The sequence below is a fragment of the Anabrus simplex genome, chromosome 6 (genome assembly GCF_040414725.1).
Source record: "Anabrus simplex isolate iqAnaSimp1 chromosome 6, ASM4041472v1, whole genome shotgun sequence".
In the NCBI taxonomy this organism is placed as follows: Eukaryota; Metazoa; Arthropoda; class Insecta; order Orthoptera; family Tettigoniidae; genus Anabrus; species Anabrus simplex.
The window spans coordinates 302,245,985-302,273,852 of record NC_090270.1 but is presented as its reverse complement, the minus strand read 5'-3'; the positions used below and the strand labels follow the sequence as shown (position 1 = coordinate 302,273,852).

Sequence of the window (27,868 nt, the reverse complement as noted above, 5' to 3'; positions counted from 1 at the left end):
GGAAGGGCTGAAGCAAGCATATGACATAGAAACAGCAGAACCCACACATGCTCTGGAGCCAATAACAGCGTATGAAATTAGGAAAGCAATACAAGGAGGGAGAAACAAGAAATCCGCAGGACCTGACAAAATTTACATGGAACACTTAAAGACTCGCTTGACGAGATGGAAGAACTATGGAAAGACCTGATGAACAAATCTATACAGACTGGGAAAATACTAGAGGGATGGAACACAGCGACTCTAAAGATACTGTTCAAAGGAAAAGGGAGCAGATCATCACTAGGCTCATTTAGAGGAGTAGCACTAGAAAATGCATCCGTTAAAGTTTTCACGAAGATACTAAATGAAAGATTACTAGAAGCCTTCAGTGGGTATGTGTTGTATGTTCAGTCTTCAGCCCTAAGGCTGGTTGGATCCTCAACAGCTCTGCCATCAGCTGTCATAGATGGCCTAGGCATCACTGAAGAGGCGTACTAGGGAAATGCGGAGTGAGGTAGTTTCCCGTTGCTTTCCTCACTGAGCCAGAGGTTGCCATTACATATCAGTATGCCAAGCCCACTGAAATGCATACACCAACCGACACTATGAGCAACATTTTCACACCATTCATAGCAGGGACTGGCTGCACAAGGAATAGCATTACTAGCATCGCTCTTACCTCAGTCACTTTCATATTGTCGAAGCCAAGGATAACACAGAGACAGATCTATGAAAGTAACAAAATTGCTCTAGCCCATACCAGAAGACATAGTGCACTGTAAACACTAGGTCCTGCCAGCAAAGGCAGGTACATTCCAGAAAATCAATTCGGTTTTATGAAAGGCAGGAGCATGGTCCAGGCAGTGAAATACCTAATAAATCATGTAGAAGAAGCCTTAAGACACAAAGGAGGGAAATATCACGCAGTATTTGTTGATTTCAAGAAGGCATTCGACTCAATCGACAGGCGAAAGCTATGTGATACAAATTCTTATAATTTTGTTAATTACCACCTATTCAATACAATAAATTTTTTGTTCGCTATTCTGAATAAATTCTTATAATTTTGTTAATTACCACCTATTCAATACAATAAAAATTTATTCAGAATTGCGAACAAAAAATTTATTGTATTGAATAGGTGGTAATTAACAAAATTATAAGAATTTGTATCACAAGTAGATCTTCAATACGGACAAAGAAAATGAAATTTATAACCTGCAAGGCGAAAGCTAATCAAGAAAATGAAATTGACAATCAGCGATAGAGACCCACTAGTGAGAGTAGTTAGCATGTCTACAGAGGAACATAATCCGAATAAACAACAACGTAGAAATTTCTGAAGACATAATACAGACGAACGGAGTTATGCAAGGGGATCCCATGAGTCCCACACTTTTCAACATTTATACAGCAGATGTGAACCGCATAGTAGAGGAAGGACCAAAAGCAAAGATGATCCTATACGCAGATGACATGCTGATCGGAGCGAAAGAAAAGGAGGAGGTGCAAAGGGTAGTCCACAAACTAGAGACCTGGGCAGAGGAAAACAGCCTACAGATAAATGAAGAAAAGACAGTACAAATGACCTTCAGAAAAGGTGGGAAATCAACGCCCAAAGACATCATAACATTACACCAAAAGCCACTACAAAAGGTACGAAATTACAAATATTTGGGAATACCACTACAAACAATGGTGGCGTCCTTTGGTATACATATTCAAGAAAGAACGGCAGCAGCAATCAGAGCCTCATACAGCATCCAAAACATTTCAAACCTATCAATCAGCACGGTGATGAGACTTTTCAAGACGACAGTAGCGCCAGTGATAACATATGGAATTGTGATCGTGTGGGAAAAGCTGAAGATCGGAGACCTGATGAGAATAGAAAGAATAAAAGCAATGTTCATGAAGAGGATTACCCGAGTTGGAAAGACAGCGCCATCCCGGATGGTATACGAAATGATGCAGGAGACGTATTTCATAGAAGACATACGATCACAATTCTACCTACAATCAATGGAAGCAAGCAGGGCACTATTAAATATCAGGGAAAGGAAGAAAAGTGAAATTGACCTAGACTTCTACACCTCACCAGCGATGACGGACGATAGATGGACTAGAGAGTGCAACACACAACGCCATGTGATAACACGACTCTCCATACATGGGTTTCACCACAAGACATGCATAAACCAGAAGTTCCATGAGACAGATGAAGATTGTAAGTGGACTTTGTGTGGGCAGAAGTGTAGTAGATACCACATCATAACTTGCACGAAAAGAACCAGGACAATTACAGACTATAGCAAAGACTGAAATGTGAAATTTATTTAATGCTCAAACTTGAGTGTACATTTCTCTATTAAATTAAATAATAACAGAGGACAATAAAACCTCCATGGAAGTACAGGAGAGGATAACAAGTGAAAACCGATGCTTTTACGCCTTACAAAATATGTTTAAATCCAGAAATGTCAGCAGGAATACAAAAATTAAAATATACACAACAGTACTAAGACCAATAGTTATGTATGGATCAGAATGCTGGGTGATGACCTGCAGAGAAGAACAGTGGTTGTTACGGTGGGAAAGGAAGATATTGAGAAAGATATTTGGTGCAGTAAGAGATCAGGATGGGTGGAGAATGAGGACAAATGTAGAGCTGCAAGGACTGTTCGGCCAGCCAGATGTTGTTACTAAAATTAAGCAGGGAAGAATTAGGTGGGCCGGTCGTGTTCAGAGAATGTCAGAAACCTGCACCGTTAAAAGGGTGTTTATAGGAAAACTTGATGGAAGGAGGAGGAGAGGAAGACCCAGGAAAAGATGGATTGATGATGTTGAGGATGACCTTAGAAAGTTAGGAGTTGGAGAAGAAAAGCTGAGGACTGAGATGAATGCAGGCAGGTGATAAAGGAGGCCAAGGACCTACAAGGACTGTAGCGCCGACCAGTAAGTAAGTAAGTGAGTGGTGGAGAGATAGACAACTATATAGGTCCTTGATTCATAACCCAACCCTGGCGACTGATAGGAAATGAAGAAGAAGACCTGTGCGTATTGTTTGATCTTATGCAATTTGGTGTAAACAAAGCCATTTTTTCCTGTCCTAACTTGCTTATAGACTTTTCTGTTCCACTGGATCTTATAGTCCTATAATGTTTTCTGATTGAGTTTTCCTTCTCATTCCCTTTTAACTGTATGTTTTCTTAACATATATCCTTCATGGGTCTCTGTATGACTATCATCATTGCTTGATTTTTCCTTCCTTTAGGTCCTGTTTTACTTTGAAATGTATCATTTATACCCTGAAGATATTAGCCATAACCTAAAGATAAATATACAGAACCAGTTTCAAAAATTCACAATGATTGCATTGAAAGTCTATTTTTCTTTTTTTCCCTTTTCACTTTTATTTTTTTAAGCATGGTGTTAATAATCTCTCTCTCTGATTCAACCACAGATTATTTGCTTCTTTTTCTTAATTCTTCTTTAGACTGATAAACACACAGTGTCAGTGCATTGAAAGTCTACATTTTTTCCCCTCATCACTTTTACCAGTTTAAGCATAGCGTTAATAATCTCTCTCTAATTCAACCACAGATTCTTTGCTTCTTGTTCTTAATTCTTCTTTAGACTGATAAACTCATTGTTTTGACCCTCAAAACAACACTAACCTTTCTGTTTTACTTTTCTTTTCTGAGCTTGTTGATGCCTTCATTCAACATTTGCTGGAAAAACAACATTATTTGTTTTCTGTTTTGTTTCATAGATGATGAAGAGTATCATAATTATATATTGTTTTCTGTTTTATTTCATAGGTGTTGGTGAATAATAAAAAGGAACTTGATGAGTTGGCAGATAGACTGAGTGTTCTTGAATCCTTGCAGCTGACGAGAAATACCATTGTAAATCTTGAGAACGAGCTGTATTGGGCAATTGTATGTATCCTTTTATTTGTGCACTTGAATAATGTATCGGTTGCACGTATTGTGAGAGATGTATGTCGGTGTCTGTCTTTTGAGATTAGTTTTCTTGCACGATTCTCATGTACGTTCACATTTCTTGCTCTTCACTCCATAGACGCACACTTACTTGGGCACTTCTTTGGCACTGTCTGAAAGTTGTCTAGTCTGCCCTCATGCAAAGCATTTTATAAGAGCATCTGTACTAGTAAATGGAAGTTACACTATAACAGTCTATAAAGGTACATACAAAAATGAAAATAGATTTGAATTAATGATGCACTTTCATGAACCCTGAAAACTTACAAGTTGTTATCAGATAACTTGATACTATTAAGGTCCATTAAAGAATATACAGACCTCCTCCTTCTCTCTCAGTTTCTTCTGTTCTATTTTAACACACATTGTTTATATGAATCTATAGCCTGTGCACCTCTCAAGGTCATTGTTACTAAGTACAACATTTAGTGACGTCACTTCCGTTATTTTCACTTCATGCAGATTTTTTGTTGATCCCCCAGCCCTAAGACATATTCATGTCAAAAAAAAAAATTCCTTAACTCCTGGAGAAAGTTGAGACTGGGTAGGTTTTGAAATTTGAGCTCAGAATTAATGCATGCATGACAATGGTGTGCATAGTATCTTCAGCAATATCTGCCTCTCTTTAGAACGACTCCAGTTTCACCTGTTCCTTGACAACTCCATTAAGAATGCATGCTATACCTAACCAAAATCACTACCACCTTACTCAAAGCTTTGCTAATAGGATTGGTCCTTGGCACCGTGCTGTCTTCTCCTAAATAACTTCACATATTTGCTTGAATCAGAACTGGTATCATTCCCATTCAGTATTGAAGTTCCCTAGGCTGTTTAAAGCATATTATCTATTCATCATCATTGTACAGTTCCAGTTTCCCGGGTACTGTTAATGAACCTCTTCCACTTCTTCCTGTCCATATACAACTTGTCATGGAGAACATCATCCACTGTCCATCATCTGGTAACTAGATCAACCTTGATCATGTCCATCCATCGGGTTTTAGGTCTTCCTGCAGGTCTTTTCTCCTCCACCTGTATTTCCAAATTTATTCTGGCTGTTCCTGTAAGCAACATCCTCATCACATGCCCGTACCACCATACTCTGGATGTGCCAATTCGGTCTAATAGGTATGCCCTGAAGCTTATGAAAGGAGGAAAATCACCAGGAGTAGATGGATAATCTGCGGATATAATCAAAGCGGCAGGCATACAACTAAAGGAAAAGTACTAGGAAAAAGGGAAAGATCTGGTAGCAGTGTTCCTAGATATAGAAAGAGCCTACGACAGTGTTCCAAGGAGCAAAATATGGGAATGTCTCCATAAACTAAGGGCGCCAAGTTCTCTAATTCGTAAGATCCAATTGCTACATGGAAACTGTGAAAGTAGTGTACAAATAGGGAATGGTAGATCTGAATAGTTCCATACAAAGAGAGGTGTACAAGAAGGGAGTGCACTATCTCCACTGCTTTTTCTTGCTTTCATGGATGTAATCATTAAAACATTTAAAGCTGCAGAACCTGCAGATTTGAATGCATTAGTGTTTGCAGTTGATGTTGCCATTTGGGGAGAAAGAGAGCAAGAAGTCCTAGACAACATCGTATTTAAAGCTGTTATATACAGTATTATGTTTATCAATCCTTGAAATCCCCTTGTTGTTGAGGGACAACAAGCTTCTAGTATGGTATTTTGCCACTTGGTGGTGCATGAATCTACTTCAGATGTATTAATCTCTTTGACTTGGATGTCAGGTTAAGTTGCTGTCTAGGGATGGCTGTTTGTGTGGTGTATTTATAATCTTTTTATTGTTATTTCAGCAGTGAATTGTTATTTGTTTGTTTCTTTGGTGAATGTTATGCCTGCATTATTGCTGTGACATAGTAATTATCAACTAAATAGTTTATGAATTGATAATACACCTCAGTAAACATGTGTGTTGTCCATGAACAACATTGGGACTACAAGGTTAGTAATTGTCAATATCAAAATGATACTACATTTTGCTGTTTAGATTGATAAAATGAGTGATAAGCAGAGATTCAATTCTCACAAGTATTCCATTTACTTTTTTTCAGGTGGTACTATTACTGGAGTACTAGATGGGTTTCAATTATAAGCTATAAAAGCTTGTGTATATTTATAACTTTTGGTAAGCTAAAGACAGTTTTACAATGGAACGTTTGGATTTAGAAAGTATGACTATTGAGGAAATTCACGAACTTGTTGAGGGTGTAAATGATGGAAATTTATCAGAAATTAGTGATTTCTCAGATGATATTGATGATGATGATGATGATGATGATGATGATGATGATGATGATGATGAGCTCTTCCGTATATGTGGGCAAAGGTACCTGTGGTGATTTCGGACTTGGTTTTTCTGGGGACATCGTAATGGCACTTCGTCAAGATTTACCCGAAGGACAAAATTTCAAAGTTTTCTTTGATAACTGGTTCTCATCCTTGCAACTGGCAGTAGCACTAAAAGCTAGGGGTATACTCTGCGTTTGCACAATTAGACAGGATAGAATGGAAAAATGTCCTTTGGCAAATGAGCAAGATCTGAAGAAGATGGGGTGTGGTAGTAAAGACTGCAGAGTTGAAACAAAGTCTAACCTTTCCCTGATCCGGTGGTTCGATCAGGAAGCCATCAATTTTGTATCATCATATGCTGCCATAGAGCCTGATCGAAATGCAAGAGGAGGTGTGCTACAGAAAAGAAGGCTGTAGAGGTGGATCGACCATTTGTCGTAAAAGAGTACAACATGTTCGTGGGAGGGGTCGATAAAGCTGACATTCTTCTGGAATTTTATAGAATTGACATACGATCAAAGAAGTGGTATATGCGACTGGTATTCTGATGTCTGGGGGTAGCAGTTGTAAACAGCTGGCTGTTGTACAGGCGACACCAAGAGCAACGAGGGAAAAAGTGTGAGTACTCACTGATGCAATTTCAGGCTGACATATCAACAGGCCTGACAAAGAGCGGCAAAGTCGATGTGAAAAGGAAAGGGAGACCCAGCAGTAGTGAGAAGAATCCAAAGAAGAGGAAGGTGCAAGTATCAACAAATCTAATTGCTGATGTCAGATATGACAGTATTGGCCATTGGCCAGGATATGATGTGAAGCAAGGCCGGTGCAAACTTTGCCCAAAGGGCTTTGCACATATGCAGAAAATGTGGTGTTCATTTGTGCTTGACAACAAAAAAGAATTGGTTCAGTGACTATCACAAGTAGTAGTCGTTGCGTGTTGAAAAAACATTGGTGTCTTTATTTCGGTTATAATTGTTTCATAATGTTTGTAATTTATTTTTCATAATTATTTTCATTTTTGTACTTAGTTTGATTAAGACTGAAAATTTCACCAAATAATGTGTTTACTTATTTCAGATTTTTAATAGTTTCCATTTGTTGTGTTAGTGTTATATTCCCCATTTCATTTGACCGTCGAGTCCCATTGTTCCTGAACAACATGATGTAAAAAATAAATTATTTGATAAAAAATATTAAACAATAAATGTTTGTGTTTAGTGCATTGTATTAATACAGAAAATACTGAATTAAAAATTTTCCACAGCTGAATTCATAATGTGGGAATGAAAGGGTTAACTGTGAGTAAGAAGAAAACAGTAGCAATGAAATTGAGTAGAACACCCAGCGAATGTGATCTCAAACTTCATGAAGAGAGAATTGAATGTGTAGAAAGCTTCAGCTATCTTGGAAGTATTGTATCGAACCAAGGAAGTGCTAAATTAGAAATCCAGAACAGAGTGACAAAAGGTTCCACGTTCTTCTATCAGGTATGAAATCTAGTGTGGGACAAAGCAGTTCCCGTAAAAGCCAAACAAACAATGTTCAAATCTTACCTCCTGGCAATCATGACATATGGGTTAGAGACCTGTGTGTTATTGAAAAGAGACATCAGCAAACTGCAAGCATGTGAAATGAAAATGTTTACGATCTGCTATGCAAAAAACAAGAAAAGACAGAATTAGGAATGACATGGAAGTGACTTGTACGATGAAGAAAGACAACGCATTGCACGGTTGAAATGTTTTGGGCATGTGCGAAGGATGGAAGAGACTAGAAACCTCCAGACAGTATTTGGAAATGGCAGTACCTGGAAGGAGACCTGTTAGACATCCCAGAAGAAGGTGGCTGGACCAAATAAATGCAGACCTTATCAAGAAAGAACAACACTGCAGGATGTGAAAGGAGAGGAACTCTGTAATGACAGGAACCGATGGAGGCATATTGTCCACAAAAGTCCTACCCGGCCCGCTGGAATGATACCCAGATGATGATGATGATGATGATGAGGGATGTCTATTCTGGCTTCTTTCCTCACCTCCTCATTTCTTAACTTGTCCATCTTGGTCTTCTGGGTGATGGATCTAAGAAATTTCATCTCTGATGCTTGCAGTCTTGATGAATCACTTTTTGTGTGGGTGCACGCTTCAATGCCATAGGTCAATATTGGAATGAAATAGCTGAACATCATCAGTTTGGCCGGTTGAGGAATGTCATCCCATAAAAGTGTTCTTACTTTTTGGTAGAATTCTGATCCTTTTTGCACTCTGTTTGTAATTTTCTTTGTGACCAAATTATCACTGGAGATTACACTTCCAAGGTAAAGAAAACTATCAACACACTCTGGCTGGTGGTCTCCTAGTTTTACACTTGCTGGATGCCCTTCTCTGTTGACTGCCATCACCACTGTCTTGGTCTCGCTGATGTTGAGGTTATATTCCTGGAACTGGGATTTCCATATGTTGAGTCTGGCCTGTACTACTTCTTCTATTTCACCACAAATCATGAAATCATCAGCAAAGGCCACTGCACTCAGTTCACCTAACTTTTCCTTGACGTTCTTCATTATATTGTCCATAACAGTGATGAACAGTAATGGGGGCAGTGCACTTGCTTGTTGAACTCCACTCTTGGTCTCAAACCATGATGATTGACCTTCCCCAATGTGTACACAGCTAGTACATCCTTTGTTCAATGTCTAAATTTTTCTTACCAGTCCTTCAGGCACATTTCTTTTCCTCAGGTACTCCCAGATCTTATAACACTATCATAGGCCTTTTCTATATCCAGGAATACAATGACCAGGTTCTTGCCTTTCTCCCAATACATATTATCTAATGACACTAGAACTTGAGTTTTCCAACGACCACCAAATCATATGAAATTATATACATACCTGCATTCAACCTCACAATAACTTACGTGTATATATATATATATATATTTGATCAACTGACCTCAAGACGTTAAGAATCAAGAAGAAAACACAAGGAGCATAATTACAGTTACTAGTAAGTTTTGATGTATTTCTTCCACCACTTCGTTTTTAACTGTATTGTTTCACATTCACACACACAGAGTTTTATGAATTATTAAGATTCTAGTCATTCTAACATGGGGACATAAGTTGTTACACAAGTCCCATTAGGCTTTGTATTCACTAGTTGATCATCAACCTGATTAAATGTGCTTTTGAGTATGTTCCTTCAATAACAAATTTAATCCTTATAGGACCGGCTGACTATATATCGTCAGTGACAGTCTTTTGCCAGAAAGTCCAACTGATGGCAATGTAATGGTCACTCTAGCTAAAAAGACCAGCTGACGATATTTCATCAGTGGAGTAAAAGGATATCTGAAGGCCAAATATTTTAACACATGAATAATATGACGCTATATTAAGTGTCTTGATGATATTTTGGGACTGTTAGGTTAGTTTGATTGAGTATGAGAGTCAAAGTGCGAAATAAACACCAACGAGTACATCTAATGCAGAGCTGTGAAGTCTGCTGTTGCCGTTTCAACATTACCACGTGTGGTGGCGAGTAACATATTGCACTCTTCTCAGTTTAATCATTTTTATCTATCGTTTATTCAGGCTAACCTCATGGACACTGCAATGAATTGCGAATTTATACCAGCCACAAATTAAGAATGTGTCACTTTTAACCATATCTTCACGTGCCGTCATGACAATGTCCAACAGCATTTCAGCATGATTTTAACAAGCACTATCGGACATTTAATTTTATTTACGTTGGTTGATGTGGAAACACCATCTAGCAGTTCTGCGTCAGCTGGTGGTTATTTACAGTGGCGTCCAGTGGCTTGCATACTGCTAATACCACTCAAGTAGATTTGGTGATTGATGATCTGACTACAGAAACAACATTTACCAGTTCCCATTTGGCAATTGAAATTGTAATGATTAGCAGTGATAAAACTAAAAATTTTATGAATATTAATGCATGATAGAGTCTGGATGATGAGCATACTCCAGATACTAGAATTCAGAGCCTAATTTATTTTTCATATTTTTCATATTTTACATGTACAGTAGTTCATAACAGATTTTTAATGTCAGTTGTGTGTTTGTACATTTGTTTTTATGTCAATTGTGTGTTTGTACAATTGTTTAGTTATTAGATGTATTACATTAAGGCTGAAGATGGCCAGCCAAGGCTGAAACTAGTTCCTAGTTTAGTCATGTAATTCAATAATATTGCATATTATAGTATTGAAAAGTTGGGCCATTATGACATTAATTTAATAATTGAGGCGTCCAGATGCAAAATGCAGTAAATCCACTTTTGCTCGAAAATGAGATGTTGCCACCATTTTGTTCTCCATGCTGTCGTCTGTTGATTAGACCCTTAAAACTCAAGAAAAAGTGCTTCCGTCTGCTTTAAATCGCACCCCGAAAACAGCCTACAGATGCAAAAGTGTGTGTATCCACATCTGTTTGCAAAGCAAAACTGAGTGAATCCATTTTCATCATAAAGAAGCAGAACTTGGTGTATCCTGACCATGCGCCATTACTTAAGGTGGTTTGCAGGTGCAAAACTAGCTTAATACACACTGTGCCCTGCATTTGAATAATGCTATTTTACAAGCTTTTTTTCTCCACAAAGCTAAGGCAAAAGCTTTTTATGATGAACTGAAAGTTGAGGATAATGGTGAAATAACCTTCACATTTGATTGCCAGAAAAACCTTACATTGCCTAAGTTGCAAGATCAAAGTGCTTATTATACACGCCAAATGTATGTGTACAATTTTACGATCTGCCAAGGCCCATCAGGTGTGTGGAAAAACCAGGGAAATGCATTTATTTACACTCGGAAAGAAACCGATTTTGCAAAGGGATCTAATGATAGTGTCCTGTGTGCATCACAAGTTAACATCAACAGATTTGAATGGCATCCACACCATCCACCTAATCTCGGACAGTTGTGTAGGGCAAAACAAGAACCAGACAATGCTGCGTATACTGTGCTTTTGGCTAACACAAGAGGCTCCTGTCAGTGTGAAACGGGTGAAGATCTTCTATCCAGTGGTTGGATATTCTTTTCTACCACCCGATAGAATTTTCGGTCGAAAGTTAGTCGTATTACCGAGTGAGTACCATGAAGTATTCAAGGATCACGGAATAGTTTTCCAGCTGGAAGCAGATGTCGTCAATCGGTGTTGGAAAGACGCAGTTGCTGATGTCGTCAAGCCCTAGGGTCAGTTTCACTTCAAATTTGCTCCTGTAAAAAGGGTTGTGATCACCAGGAGTAAACATGGAAATGCACTAGTAAGAGGTGAAGTGGCCTACAGAATGGACTCTGGTGAAGGGCGAGGGATATGCAGACGTGGCAAAGCCTACTCGTCTATGAAGCCGAATGTTATCCATATCGGAGGAGCCTTAAAGGAAGTGAAAGTTAGGGGCATTGATTTTCTGCTTAGAAAGCATTTCGGGAAGAAAACAAAGATCTTGTTTTCTATAAGAATCTGATGGATTCTCAAACAAATGTGAACAATGCAGAGGAGGACTCAGAGTTTGAAATTCATCCAGAAGACAATGAGTTGCCTGTGTAATTTCGATGGAACAGGACAGGACTTGCAAGGTTGCGTCCTTTTTACTTCTTGCAGACTATCATTTGATGTCATATACTATGTAATCACACTTACTTGTAGTCAATAAATAAATTATTTTGTCATTTGAACCAGCATTAAGGCATCTTCTTTCCAATTACATTGGGATAATATCTCTTCAGAAGCAAACCTACCTAAATCCATGAAAACAGGAAGAAAACTCGGTGAATCCAAACAATTTTAGGTAATAACTAAAAAACTAAAACCCCAATATTTTAAAGATTGTCATAAAAGTAGTCCGTAAGTGAATATAAATCTACAATGAAAAGGAATTTTGCATATCTGCGAGCCAAAGGAAGCAAGATGTATTTCGTGTTTCCTGAAATAAATGTTCTGGTGCACTCACAGCGTTTTGCTTCTGGACGCCTCAATTATTATTGTGATCACAATTCGGTATGGATCAAAACCATGAAGTTTATACCCTTTTGACCAACTCACAACATGTGGCAGCATTCCAGCTTTAAACCAAGTGTGCTAACTAGCACCTCTGATATATTCCTCTTATATACAATGTCTACGAGAGTGGAGTTCAATGCCGGTTACGACATTCTAAATCGCCAAATACAATTTATGATACGTCAACATTTTTTATTTTAAGCTAATCTTATACAGGATTTTATACTCCTAATGATAGACAGCTAAATAAGACACCAATATTAATATATTGTTTTTCCATGACATAAAAGTTTTAAAGGATATTTATGTTGTTCTCAATTACAACATGATACTGTAATTTTAAATAGATTTTCTAGGTACAAATTATATTAAGTGCTTGTTTCAAATAATCTTCATCGAATAATCTTGAACTGAAAGAAGTTTTAGATATTTTAGACATTTAAGCTAAGATGAATCCAGCATAATTACTACTAAATTGTAAATATATTTATTCAATGCACTTAGATTTAGTTAAGTCACTATCACAGCCAAACTATACTTATGTTGTTCTCAATTACAATTATAACATGTTACTGTAATTTTAACCAGATTTTCTAGGTACAAATTATAGTAAGTGCTATGTTTCAAATAACCATAGCTATAACCATTAGTGATGGGACATTCGATTTATTTTACTGAATCGATTCATTTGATTCTGTTCAGGTTACTGAATCGATTTAGTGATCTGATTCATGGCACATTGGATTCACCGCTCCTACTGCATCTGTGTAGTATGTACTGGTAAGACAGCAGCAACAGCATTCAGTGCTCACTGCTGCTGTCTGGTCTTCATACTATGAATTCCTTTCTTAGGAAAAAAAAAAAATGCTAGTCACTCTAATACATTGAAAGTTTCTGGTGATGCAGGATGGGAAAGGTCCGGGATTAGGAAGGTAGCAGCCATGGCCTTAATTAAGGTACAGTCCCAGGATTTCCTGGTGTAAAAATGGGGAAACTACGGAAAACCATCTTAACGGCTGCCGACGGTGGGATTCGAACCAACCATTCCCTGAATGCAAGCGCATAGCTACGCGATACTAACCGCACTTCCAACTCGCTCAGTCATTTTTGAAAATATGTATTTTTCTATCAGCAGAGGATTTTTTTAAATCGTCATATTTTGTATAGGCTACCCGAGATGTACGGTAGCCCACTGGTTTTCTGATTCAATGTACTGTTGATTAAGTTATTGCGTCAGTCAGCTGACTTACTGTCCACATATTATTGAAGTCTTGTGCAACGATGTGACATACAAACTGAGAGAATACTTAGTTGTTCTTCCCAATATAAAACAGGTACTTTTGAGTGGTCATGAGCATGACTCATAGCCATACGGCAGGCTAGAGTCGAGTTTAATTAATTGTCAGATGTCGACTAAGTTATAATACTAAGATTCATTAAACTAATAAATAGTATAACCTAATAGCCTACCTACTTACTAGCTACTTTAGAATTATGTTTAGACTACCTTTTTAACAATGCAAATAAATCCATCTATTATTTAAACCTCCCTGTAAGAAGAGGTCTCACTGATCCGCGACTGCATACGATTCTTTCGGTGTGCCATCGCTCACTGTACGTCTTGCTGCAGCGGAAGCTCGGCTCTCCGCCAATGTCCAGTGTGCCGATAAGGAGCCATGTGTATCTTGCGTCTCACTGAGCCGTGCTTGTTCACGATTCTTTCGGTGTGCCATGGCTCACTGTATGACTCGCTGCAGCGGAAGCTCGGCTCTCCGCCAATGTCCAGTGTGCCGATAAGGAGCCATGTCTATCTTGTATCTCACTGAGCCGTGCTGTGCGCACGATTCTTTCGGTGTGCCGTAATTCACTGTCTCGCTGCAGCGGAAGCTCGGCTCCCCGCCAGCACTCTCCGCTGGGAGTAAGCTGAATCGTGTGCTGTGAGCTAGTAAGTGGGTAGGCTATTAGGTTATACTATTTATTAGTTTAATGAATCTTAGTATTATAACTTAGTTGACATTTGACAATTAATTAAACTCGGACACTTGAATGAATCGATACACTGCTTCCAATCATGCACTCTGTAGCCAACACTAATAACCACAGCTGTTTTCAAATAAAACAAGAATTTGTAAATTAGATTTTATGACTGTGATTATAGAATCCAGTAGTACATTTTTGAACATAATCAGGATCCTGATTCGATTTTGAGATGCAATTGATGGCTGATGATGCCTGACAAACGGGCGAAACATGTCCCAATTAGACAGTTGTAACGAGGATTAAATTCTAACTGTAAGTAATGACATGTATTGAATATGTGGTTTGTGCAAATAAACATTTGTATTTGAATTATATTGAATTTCAATAGGACCCACAGTGAAAATGATTACCTGTAATAAGCAGTATGTTCCGAGCTGTCAGTGGAAAGATTGGGGTGGAATGATGTCAGTAGATTGAATAAGGTCGAGTGTTTTTTTAAAGTAGGAAAGATCACAATATGAAGATAAAATTGGAATTAAAGGACAAATTGGAGAAAAGAACCATTAATGCAGATCAGTTGAGATTGAGATTTCATGTCATTTTAAAATATAGCTAAATTATTCCAAGTCATTGGGAGGTTTTGTTAAAGGTAGATAACCTTTATGAAGTTCCCACCTGTTTAATCATTGTCGGGGGGTTAATTATGGCCTGTAGTGGATATACTAATACACAGCATCATGTACACACAATGGGAGAGAAGAGAAAATTTACCACACACTATCTAAATTCAAGGGATTTATTTTGATGAACTCTTTTGCCCAAATTGTGAACATTTCAGATTATTATACTGTAATAATTTTATTTCAAGTTCATGCTTAGTCCTTTCCCCTCATGCAACTCCTGCCGGGTTAGGGCATTTGCGGCACTTATCCACCTTCCTCTCTCCTTCCGCCATTCTTCTTCCGTCATTTTGTTGCAGTCCAGACCAGGTTCCTTCTTCTTCTACTCCTCTTTATTGAATTAATCCACTTTGTTCTAGATCTCCCTCTTGCTCTCTTAACGATGCCTAAATGAGAGGAAAGTACTGTAGAATCAGGAAAGTTACAATCTTGAGAAGTGATTGATACAGATTTCATTGTAAATTCTTTCCTTGTTCAGGCTTAAAAGTGTTATTATTTGATTGGACAATTTAAATCTTTCTATCAGTTGTCTGTTTATCTGCTAGTAAATAAGGTCTTCTGAGAAGATGAATATCACGAACCTACTATGCTAGCGTAGCAGGGGGAGAGGTGTTACTCCCACGTGGCAGTCTCAGGTGGCGGATAGGGGGGTCCTAACCGGCTTGCCGGCGGACTTGAGGGAAATAAAATACCTCTCACAGACCAAACACACAACCATCTGTGGATGGGGGCCACAGACAAAGAATACACCCACGGTATCCCCTGCCTGTTGTAAGAGGTGACCGAAAGGGGCGACCAAGGGATGATTGAATTAGAACCATGAGACTAAATGTAATAAGTACCACCACGCGGGGAATGCCATGGGTCGCTTTTACTTGTGCATAGTACCACTATGTTAGGTATGAAATAGGTTTGTGATTAGTAGCAACAGAGTGCGTTGCCGGTTTTTACAGTACCTGTGATTAGTACCACTATATGAGCAACACCATGGTTCTGGCTTGCCTGTGATCAGTACCCACTGTATGAGGAACACCACGGGATAGTGCGTGGTCCGCATGGTTAGTACATTATGTGATGAACACCGTAGGTTTGCGTTGCCTGTAAATGGCACCGCAATGTGCGAAACACCATGGGTTTGTATTACATGTGCGAATTTCATTACCTGTGAGTAGTACCATAATGTGTAGAATACCATGAGTCTACGCTACTTTTGATTAGTACCACAACATGACAAATACCATGGTTCTACTTTCCTAGCGATAAGTACCATCATGGGGCGGATGACTTGGATTTTGGACCCCTTTAGACTACAGGCATCATCGATTCAGTATTGTGCTGTAGATGCAGTTCCTTGATCAGTAATACTATTGTTTTACGTCAGTTTCTGTGAATGTGAGGCATTGCAGGTCGAATCCACTGATTGTTTTAAATTCATATCCATCCGTTCATTCTTCATCCTCATGTTTTGAATTCTGATCAGTGGAGGATTTTGGACTTTTTAATTTGTCATTTCATTTCGTACCGTTAGGGGCCGATGACCTAGATGTTAGGCCTCTTTAAACAAGCATCATCATCAGAAGATGATACAGAAGCATTTTGCCACAACTAATTTAACCTAGTGTTATATAGAGGATGGTTGCCTAGTTGTACTTCCTCTTAAAACAATAATCACCAGGTGAGTTGACCGTGCGGTTAGAGTTGCGCAGCTGTGAGCTTGCATCTGGGAGATGGTGTGTTCGAACCCCTCTGTCGACAACCCTGAAGATGGTTTTCTGTGGTTTCCCATTTTCACAACTGGCAGATGCTGCGGCTGTACATTAATTAATGTCATCGCTGCCTCCTTCCCACTCCTAGATATTTCCTATCCTATTATTGCCATAAGACCAATGTGTGTCAGTGTAACATAAAACATTAATCACAACCTTAAGTCAAATATAGAGAGAGTGCCACTAACTTGATAAGACATATTTTTCATTGCAGGCAGTATGTGAACAGAAGAAATTGGATTATGTTCAGAAAGAGTTAGACAATGAGACTGCCCTCATACCACAGAAGAAAGAAGAAATCGAAAAGTGTATACAACAGGAAGCTGAGCTGAATGACAAGCTAAGGTATGTTCTTGCTCTCTTGTTATCTTTACAAGATTTGTATTGAAATTTCTAGTGTGATCAGCTGAACATCTCGAAGTCCCTGATACAAGTGTTATTGAAAGGAAAGAGCACATTATGTGTGGTAAAATAATGAGAGTTCTTGAATTTATCTATCAATCGAGATTTTTTGAGTTGTATTTGACTATGAAAGAGCATCAGTATAAAGGAAACGAAATATATACGTTTTCATAACCTATGCAGAAAATGAAATGTACAAGATAGAAATATATTGTTTTATTTTTCCATTCAATCTCTTTGGGCTCCGTTCTCCCAATATGAAAGCTGTCTGTTTCATTGGTTTAACGCAAATATATCATGCTTATAGAATGGTCTGTGGTCAGTTCTCTTATTAAAGATGTGCAAGTACATGTGATAATATGAAGGCAATAACACGCAAACGATAATATTGTGGTGATAGCTGTTGTTTGGCTAAGTTCCTGATAGTCTTATACTCAGTTGTCATTGGAGCCATGAACGAAATAGTCGTGGAGATTTCTTCACTGAGGGTTGTGTAAACTTTGCCATTAAAAGCGTGCACTTCTATTCCTTTAGAACAAATTTAAATAATGTTTACTACAAATTGCACTAAACTGGGTTTGTCACTTTCCTAATGTAATAGATTTGTGCAAGTTTATTGCCAAAGTATGTATTGAACGGACAAGTATTAAAGAGTAAGGCAAGAAATATTTTATTATGGAAAATGGTGGCGGTGGATGAGGTACACAAATTTTGATGCGGATTCTGCTGTACAAGTGTTGTTGTTGTGATCATAGTTGTGGTACCTCAAATTTTACGTGGAATCGGAACTACGGGGATGTGACTTTTATTTCAAGTATCCCACATGCATTGGCTGCGGTTCAAACCACAGCTGGCTTGAGGAAAAGCTAGTGCCTATGCCACTTGTCTATCATGCTACACATATGATGGAAAATGCTCCAATATTGTATCCTCCTACTTACACTATTTCCATATCAATTCTTGATTATTTCATAATTTCAGTTTGCAAGTATTTGAAGATTTCTCATTTAAAAAATTCTCACATTTTTACTGCTCCTTTTCTTCCCTTTTCTTCTTTACCATTCTCTTGCTTTTCTCCAACTAATTCTCTTCCCATTTGTCAGTCTAGCGTTTCACTTCTTCAAGCTGCACTTGGAGTATTTCCAAAACACAATATTGCTGCATATATCCTTTTATCCATTCTCTTCCTTGATCAGGAAGTTTTATCAATCAGTCACTACTGATCTGCATTTAGGGCAGTCACCCAGGTGGCAGATGCCCTATATGTTGTTTTCCTAGCCTTTTTTAAAATGATTTCAAAGAAATTGGAAAATTATTGAATATCTCCCTTGGTAAGTTATTCCAATCCCTAATTCCCGTACCTATAAACGAATATTTGCCCCAATTTGCCCTCTTGAATTCGAACTTTATCTTCACATTGTAATCATCCCTACTTTTTTAAGACACCACTCAAACTTATTCGTCTACTAATGTTATTCCACACCATCTCTCCACTGACAGCTTGGAACATACCACTTAGTTGTGCAGCTTGTCATCTTTCTCCCAAGTCTTCCTAGCTCAAACTTCGCAACATTTTTGTAACGCTACTCTTTTGTCAGAAATCACCAAGAACAAATCAAACTGCTTTTCTTTGGATTTTTTGCACTTCTTGAATCAAGTAATCCTGGTGAGTGTCACATACACTGGAACCATACTCTAGTTGGGGTCTTACTAGAGACTTACCCTTTACATCCTTACTACAACCCCTAACACCCTCATAACCATGTGCAGAGATCTGTACCCTTTATTTACAAACCCATTTATGTGATTACCCTGATGAAGATCTTCCCTTATATTAACACCTAGGTACCTACTTACAATCATTCGCATATGGAACTTTCACACCATCAACACAGCAATTAAAACTGAGAGGACTTTTCCTATTTGTGAAACTCACAACCTGACTTTTAACCTCGTTTATCATCATACCATTGCCTGCTGTCCATCTCACAACATTATCGAGGTCATTTTTCAGTTGCTCTCAATCTTGTAACTTATTTATTACTCTATACAGAATAACATCATCAATTCTTGATTATTTCATAATTTCAGTTTGCAAGTATTTGAAGATTTTTCATTTTAAAAATTCTCAAATTTTTATTGCTCCTTTTCTTTCCCCCCCCCCTCCCTTTTTTATTTACCATTTTCTTGCTTTTCTTCACACTAATCGAGTTCGAGAATTTGTACATTTTCTTAGACCAGAAATACAACATAAATAAATCTTCAACACAAAAAATTCTTCGAAGTATTTAGGACAGTGTCAATAAGCACTCCCATTAAGCCGATAAATGTGTCAAGCCCCTCCTCCTCTCCGAATGCACGCAGCTCCTCCCCATGCGCTGGCCACATGCCCATAGCCCCGCCTTCTCAGGTCCACTCCCCTTCACCAAGACGACACACTTACAGTACGAGGAACAGAACATTAGTGACTGCTAGTATTTCAGAAACCTCTTACACAACAGGACAACAGTCCAGCAATACTAAAGGTAAGCGTTAACACCACAGACTCCAAATTTCAACGTAAATACTCCTCTCTTTTCTTTCATTGTTTCAACCGAATTAATAATCGATTTCTCCTTCCTTTCAGAGCTTGTATACTTTGGACATCTTAACATTTAATAACTAATATTGTACCACATTTTGAATGCCCCATTCAACTAGAAAACCAACTTCTGAACACTCCAACAAAAGAATCACACCATCAACATAGAATATTGTTCAACAGAAGAAGATAATCAGTCATCATTAATTTTTAATTAACATAAGTTCTCAAGTAGAATTACGACATGAAATTAATGTCTTTCTCTGCTAGGCACACTATCAATACAGAATATTGCTCAACAGATGAAGATGGTCTAATGACATTTCAACATCCTCATTTAGTTGGTCTCTAATAAACTGTTCAACATAGGTGCTCAAATAGAACTACGACATAAATACGTCTTTCTGGGCTAGTTAAAAAAACCTTATTCACTACTTTTGAATAAGACTATATCAAGTACACATGCCAAAGTCCAACATTACAAAAATTGACACAGTGTTGGAATGCATTTCCTTATTATTTTGTATATAATCATTTGCATGTTCTTCATCATTTTGTAACAATATCTTTAAACTTTCATTTCATATTCAACATTGGCTTTAGGTCACCAATATTGTCCATTCTTTCTTGTATCTAAATGAGGCTACTTATATAATGACAGCTTTTTTTAAGTGGAGTTTTTAATGTATTTCAATTTGTACCTGTACTAATGTATGATTCCCTTATGCCCTAATGCAAGAAGACATTGATATATTGGTTAAAGTCACTGCTGAGACGAATTTATCAGAGTATTTGACGGGTTTATAAGACAGTCTTATGAAAATATGGTCCCTCTTGACGTTGTAGACACCCAAGGAAAAGAACGTGGTTACTTCATTCTACAACTTGAGGAACCACATTTTCATAAGACTGTCATATAAATCCGTCAAATACTCTGAAAAATACGTCTCAGCAGTGACTTCAACCAACATATCAATGTCTTCTTGCATTAGTCATCATAGGATGATTTTTGTTTACTGCATTAGTCATCATACAATGATTTTGTTTACTCAACATGATAAGATAATTTTAACCTGTTCGCCTTCTTTCTGGCCAAGTATTTTTAGCTCCTGTGTTTTTCGTAAACAGAATTCAGCCTCAGCTTTAGCATTTTGTCATACCATTCTTGCCTACTGAAGTCTAGGGTTAGATAATCCGATCCCCAAGGGATGCGTATGTTCAAACTTATTACAAAGAGGATCCATTTCAGTGTCGGACATGTGGTATTTTTAGAATTAATATGATACAAAATTCTTTTCTTTTTAGACGAACATTTTAAATTGTTTAAAGTAATTTTAGCATGTGTTGTATATGTTATGTCTCAATATTTTTATTTTGTATAATAACTATGCCACAGTGTCAATGCTTTTGAGAAATCAACAGTTCAATTTTTATATAAGTGATAATGTCCTCAACCAAAGCTTGTTTTAAGATTAAATAAGGCTGATGATGCTCAATAAAAGAAGTGCAAAACATGTCCCTTTAAATCAAGTAATTTCTATGTTCATTTAACCACATAACCGTGGAATTAATTGTATTGAATAGGTGGGGTAATGAAATACTCCTTTTGTATACTTAGTGAGAAGGCTGTTTTCACTACGAAACAAGGATGAGAGTAATGGTTTGTAGTGAGTGATCTTGGCGAACCAAACTCCCAGATCTTCAAGAACTTCAAGGATTTCTAGAACTTTTCGAGCGTCCCTCATTGGAGTGGACGTGGTTCCATGGTACCAAGAGCTGATCCATGGTGAGGACGAGAGGAGTAGCAGAGCAGTGCGGGACATCGACAGCCACATGATTTGATTTGATTTGTTTATTTATCATCAACAGAGTTATTAATTCTCCAATGACAGTGATATAATACATTCAGATAATAACAATATTAACAGCACTGACGGAGAAAGGTCATGCCTAGTCCATCATCTACTGTACTGAAGTGATATAAACTTGAATATTCACAATAAAACAAACAGTTTATAAAAAAATTTAGAACTTCATTCAAAGCAAATCCTCTCTCTCTGTACCACTACAGTTTAATGTGCTGTACACGCCGTGCATACCACCTCATGTTCTTCAACCTTAAAGTATGGGAATTTCCTGTTACAGTATGTATGTAATCTCTTAGTTGTGTTACTGATTTTCATTACCTGCATTTTCTCCTGCAGGGATGTCAGTACAGAAGTAAGAGAGTTGCAGCAAGCATTGAAGAAGATGTCTGCTGTCCGTGAAGATGCAATGAGAAGTTATCGAGCAGATGAATTTGAGTACTCGAGTAAGTTAGCTGCATTGGAGGAGTGGAAAAGGAGAGTTCATCAGAAGAACAGTGATATTAATACCTTGCAAGCCGAGCTTGAAAAGGACCAGAGGTAGGTAATGCCTTTGAATAGGCTAATTTACATGCTTCTTTTTTTTTTCTTTTCATTTTTATGAATAGAAAATTATAAACCCCTTGCAGTATGACCAATTTTTAAAAAATTCCAGTCTCGAAATATGACGTCTTATGTTCTAGTTAAAGTATTCTGTGAACTCTTTTCTTTCCGAATATTTTGCCATAACTTTTTTGTCACTTGACTTGGTGTCGACACAGGTGTGAGTTTGTATAGATGTGGATTCCCATAGGGAATCTGAAATATTTGTTCCGAATGAGTAAATTTATAATACCAATATAAATGGTCCGTTATTGGACATTATAAATTTCCTGCCAACTCATTCCTGGTTGCCAGCGTTTCGCCCCCGTGTGCTAGGCTGGGCTCTTCAGTTGGTACCTAGCACACCTACCAAGACGCTGGCTAGTGCATACCGTGGAGGCCACTGCGTAGGCTAGTTGTAGCCACCGGCAGTGCCAATGCTCATAGTGCTATAGTCAAATGGCACAGTTAAAGATGTACACTTCAAATGACCTGCATACATTAAAATCAAAAAGCATTTTTAAAATGATTTAGAAAGACATGATGTTGGATCTTCAGAGAAGTTCATTAAAGTTAAAATGAGACTACAAGGTATAGAATTGATTACATGGTCTTTTAAATCATACTGATAGTTCTTTTTAGACCCTGCAGAAATTCAACAGTTAGCTGACGAGTTATTATTCTTGATGTTCTAATACCTACTAAGTTTTGAAGTTCCGCATAATTCAGGTGCAACTTCTCTCATATTATTGTAGTTGTAGTTGAATTGCTGGGCATGGTCTAATTTGTGGCTCACTGTATTATATGGAGAGGTTATGGAGTAAGAAGTTTCCTTCCTAGTCTCTTTTTCGCCGGGCCAACTTGTATGCCATAAACGGAGTAGGAATTATCGTTAAAAAGGATGTCCTGGGGGACGTGGAGGAAGTGAAGAAAATCAGAGACAGAATGATTACATCAAGGATACAGTTTGAGACAGGAACACAAGATCTGCTTCAAGTATGTTCTCCACAAAGGGGGAATTAAGAAGAGAATACAGAACAAATCCTTTAAGAAATGGAGAATGCATTGAAGACAAGGAAGCAATAATGGAAGATCTGAATACACAAGTGGGAAGAGAAGAGATTCTGGGGCCATGTGGATATGACAACAAAAATCAAGAAGGAGGTATTTTAATGGACCTTTGCCGGAGGGGACCAACTAATGATAGGAAACACATGGTGACACAAGTGTAATAGGCGGATATAACTTGAAAACAATATTCTTTAAACCATGGGTAAATAATGCAAGTATTGAGCTTGAATCATTATTATATTATTATTATTATTATTATTATTATTACTACTACTACTTGTGAGGTATGGCTGTGAAGTGTTTACATCCATTTAGTAATAGTATTATTGTTATTATTATTATTATTATTATTATTATTATTATTATTTACATATGTGCGGACGATACGATTGTATTATTTGTGAGGTTATGTAATGAAACAGCTGCTGTATATATATGAGTTTAGTTAATGTAAGAACCTGTAATTAATACTATATAATTTATTATTACCTGTATATATGATGTATAATCCACAGTAATATTGTGCAATACACTGTTTAATATCCAGAATAACACTAGGTACGACGAGAACTATGTAGAACCTATGTATTAGGCACTCTAGACTTTACGAGGAAAGGTGTTGGGTAACATCCTTCTAGAAGCCTGGCCAGGCACCCTATGTACAGTCTCAGTGGTGAAGTAGAGTTATTGTCTAACAGGAGTTGTTCTTGTGAACTCGTGTTGTGTTTATGCCGACGTGCTAGTAGCAGTCAGCAGTCTATTGTTTCAAGATGACAGTTGTAGTCTTCTGATGTTTTCGTAGTAGTGTTTTGTTTGTGACGACAATTGATTAGGTTACGTGTATGTTTAATGTGTAACTTGTAAATAATTGTAAATAAAATCCGGTACGCAAGTAACAGAATTTTGTGTGTGTCTTTGTGGATTCACCAATGGTTTAGGAAGAAAAATAACCAGAAGATTACCAGGAATGGATGGGGAGACAGAAGAACGAAAACATTTTTTGATTACATATTAGTGGAAAAAGAACATTGGAAATATCGTACTGATGTTACAGCTATGCCTGAGGAAGCCTTTGAGAGTGACCACAGAGCAGTGATAGTAAAGGTGAAAGTAGGCAAGGTCACACAACTATGAGAAAAAAGAGAAAGAAAGATTGTGTGGAGATTGAAGGAAAAGGAGGTTCAGGAAGAGTTCAAGACAGAATTACAAAAACTGATAGCAAGGACAGGTATTAGCCATGTGGAACAGGAATGGAATAATTTTAAGAGTTCATTTGTAAGTTGTGCACAGAAAACGTGGCAAAACATCAGGAAAGGTAAGAGAGAAAGAGACAGTGTGGTGAAATGATAGAGTGAAAGATAAAGTAAAGGAAAAGAAAAGAAGAAAACATGAAGGAACGAAAAACACAAAAGACGGAATAGAACAGAGCAAGATACATAGAAGCAAAAAGATTGTGTGAAAAAGTAGTAGCCGGGGAAACATTCGCCCAGGAAGTAAAGGAAGATTTGAACTGTAGTGAAAAAAAAAATTGGAATTATAAGAAACTGTAAAGATGAAGCAATGAACTTAGTGTATTATAAATTTACTCATTCGGAACAAATATTTCAGATTCCCTATGGGAATCAACATCTATATCACCTGATGGCCAAGCAGGCATCAATTTTTTATAATGAGACAAAGTGTCTCATAGTGCATTGTCACTGCCAGTGACTACAATTAACCTGTGCAGTGGCCTCTACGGTATGCACTAGCCAGCGTCTTGGTAGGTGTGCTAGGTACCAACTGATGAGCCCAGCCTAGCACATGGGGGCGAAATGCTGGCAACCAGGAATGAGTTAGCTGGAAAATGTAGAGTGTCCAATAATGGACCATTTATATTGAACTTAGGGTTTGTGAAGAATAAAGGGGGAGTAATACTCACATAATCAGAAGAGATAATGAACAGATGGAAAGAATATTTCAGTGAACTGCTAAACGTGAGAAACCAGATGTGGAAAAGGAGTCCAGGCAGCAAAATAGAAGTAACAGAGAAGGAATCAGACTTCACAACGACATACTTGGAACAGGCTGTTAAAAAGATGAAGCAGCCATAGAAATGATCAAGGCTGCAGGACCAGCAGGACTCCCATGGACTTACTCAAGTAGAGAGAGGGAGAATTGCCAAGAATTGTTAAAAGGTGTTATTACATCAATATTCAAGAAAGGATATAAGAAAATGTGCACTAACTACCAAGGAATCACCATCATCTCTCTTGTTGCCAGGATAATGGAAAGGGTATTGAAAGAAGAATTAAAGAAAATGTGGAAAGTCAGTTACAAGAGGAAAAGTTTGGATTCAGAAGTGAAAGGTGGACATTGGAAAGCATTTTCATTCTGAAACAGATCATGGAAAAGAGTTGGGAATATGGGAAGGATACAGTAATGACTTTTATAAACGTAGAAAAGGCATACGACTGCATTCCCAGAACAAAAGCTTGGGAAAGGCTGACACACAGGGGCATTGGCTAGGAGCTACTGTATTAACGATTATAAAAGCAGTATATGGTAACTATTGCATCTGTATGAAGACAACAGTGAGTAGATCAGGATGGTTTGGAATTGACCATGAACTAGGTGTGCTGTCACCTTTACTGTTCATAATGGAGATGGAGGACATCTTAAAGGCAGCAAAGCAAGATGATAGAGGGGAAAGATTGAATGGTGTTTGTGGATGATGATGTGATCTTGGGAGAAGGTGAGGATGAGGTACAACAGCAGCTGAATGTACTGAATAGAAGGATTGAACAATATGAATTGAGCATAAGTAGAGAAAGTAAAAAAGGAAAAGGAGCTATCATAATTGGAGACAACGATTAACGTAGCCACACAGACACACACGAGATGATGTCATTTGGTACAGTTCATTTTATTCACATATATTCACCAAGTAACACACACATGTCCTTAATCACAGTATCACAACAAAACACTGTCCGGCTCCATGGCTAAATGGTTAGTGTGCTGGCCTTTGGTCACAGGGGTCCCGGGTTTGATTGCTGGAAGGGTCAGGAATTTTAACCATCATTGGTTAAGTTCGCTGGCACGGGGGCTGGGCTTGTGTCGTCTTCCTCATCATGATGTGCAGGCCATCTACGGGCGTCAAATCAAAAGACCTGCCCCTGGCGAGCCAAACTTGTCCTTGGACACTCCTGGCACTAAAAGCCATACGTCATTTCATTTTCAACAAAACACTTCACTCCAAGAATATCACAAAGCCACCATTATTAAAAATAACTACCAATCGCTGCACATGGAGATTACAACTTTGAAACACAGTTGAAGACAGATGACTGCGTCAAGCATGTCACTTCAATGTGGAGACTGCGATTACCGCATGTCACGCGATTACAAGTATCACCTTGCTACACTATAACTTGTCAACCAATAACTTCCAAGCAATAACTCATCTTTTTCCATCAAGATCGTTTCATTATATATATATATATATGTGCCTGGCCAGGCTTCTAGAAAGTTACATTACAAAACGTATCTTCGTGAAAATTCTGGAGTGTCTAATACATAGGTTATATATAAAATATTCTCAATCATTCTCGTGCCTATTACCATTCTTGAAGTTACAGTGTGTTTCGCAGTTATGTATTACAATTTATATATACAGGTAAGAATAAATTATAATTTTAATTTACAGGTATTTACATTAACTGGACTGATATAAATGTCTATATACAGTGCACGTTTCATGACATAACCTAAAAAAAAAACACGCAATCATATTGTATGTACATATGATGTAATAATAATACTAATACTATATAGATGTAACACTTCACAGCTATACATACAATAATAATAATAATAATAATAATAATAATTGTTACGGGGTTACCCGTGGAATGCAGAGGTGAAAGAAGGTGCCGAGGTGAATGGGTCTAACTACAATATCAAGAAAAATTTTTAAACTGAATTGGAAGGTTATATTTTTGAAAAGCAACAAGATAGCAAAATCTCACTTAGTGAGATAACAATGACAAAAATAGAAAAGTCCAAGATTACAGTACTTTAACTCTCTTGGGCTACAAGCCCCTAGATTTACAATTTTGAGTTCCCAGCTCAAATTTACAAAGAGCAAAAATTTACACAAGGGCAGAAATCCCTCAATACATGGAGTGCTTGCTCCCAACACACAATATCAAGCCTTCCAGAGGCACTTTTACAACACTAGAAAAGAGCAAACTTGCTCTCAGTTCTCCCAAGCCTTCTCAAGGCAACATTACATGAAAATCTACTAATCACAGGCCTTACAAGGCACTATTTACAAATTTGAGACGGGTATCTTGTACCCAACCTATTGGGCCGTTGCGGAAAGAAGCAGGTTAAGTAAATGGCCCGAAACACAAATTGAATGGAGGCGAGTACTTGCACTCCTAAATATGCATTCTTAAAACCGAAGGGGCACTAGGCCGATGAAACAGGGGCTATTCCCAAACTATGGAGGTGACTTGTATAAGAAAGTAATTTACCACATTACAGAATGAAAAATAGCAATAAACGTAGTCACCTCAAACCAAGATGAAGGGGAGCTCGAGAGGGTACATCACTCTCTATCCCCGATTTACA

The 27,868-nt window shown here is 37.8% G+C and overlaps 1 protein-coding gene across 1 annotated transcript in view; it reads left to right on the top strand.

Annotated features, from left to right (window-relative positions):
- LOC136876493 (structural maintenance of chromosomes protein 6) overlaps positions 1-27,868 on the top strand; it is a 271,830-nt gene that overhangs the window by 48,567 nt on the left and 195,395 nt on the right. The window contains exons 6-8 of the mRNA XM_067150494.2: positions 3,804-3,923; positions 16,965-17,095; positions 21,938-22,138. Coding sequence (XP_067006595.2) covers positions 3,804-3,923; positions 16,965-17,095; positions 21,938-22,138 — 452 coding nt within the window. The remainder of the gene's footprint in view (positions 1-3,803; positions 3,924-16,964; positions 17,096-21,937; positions 22,139-27,868) is intronic.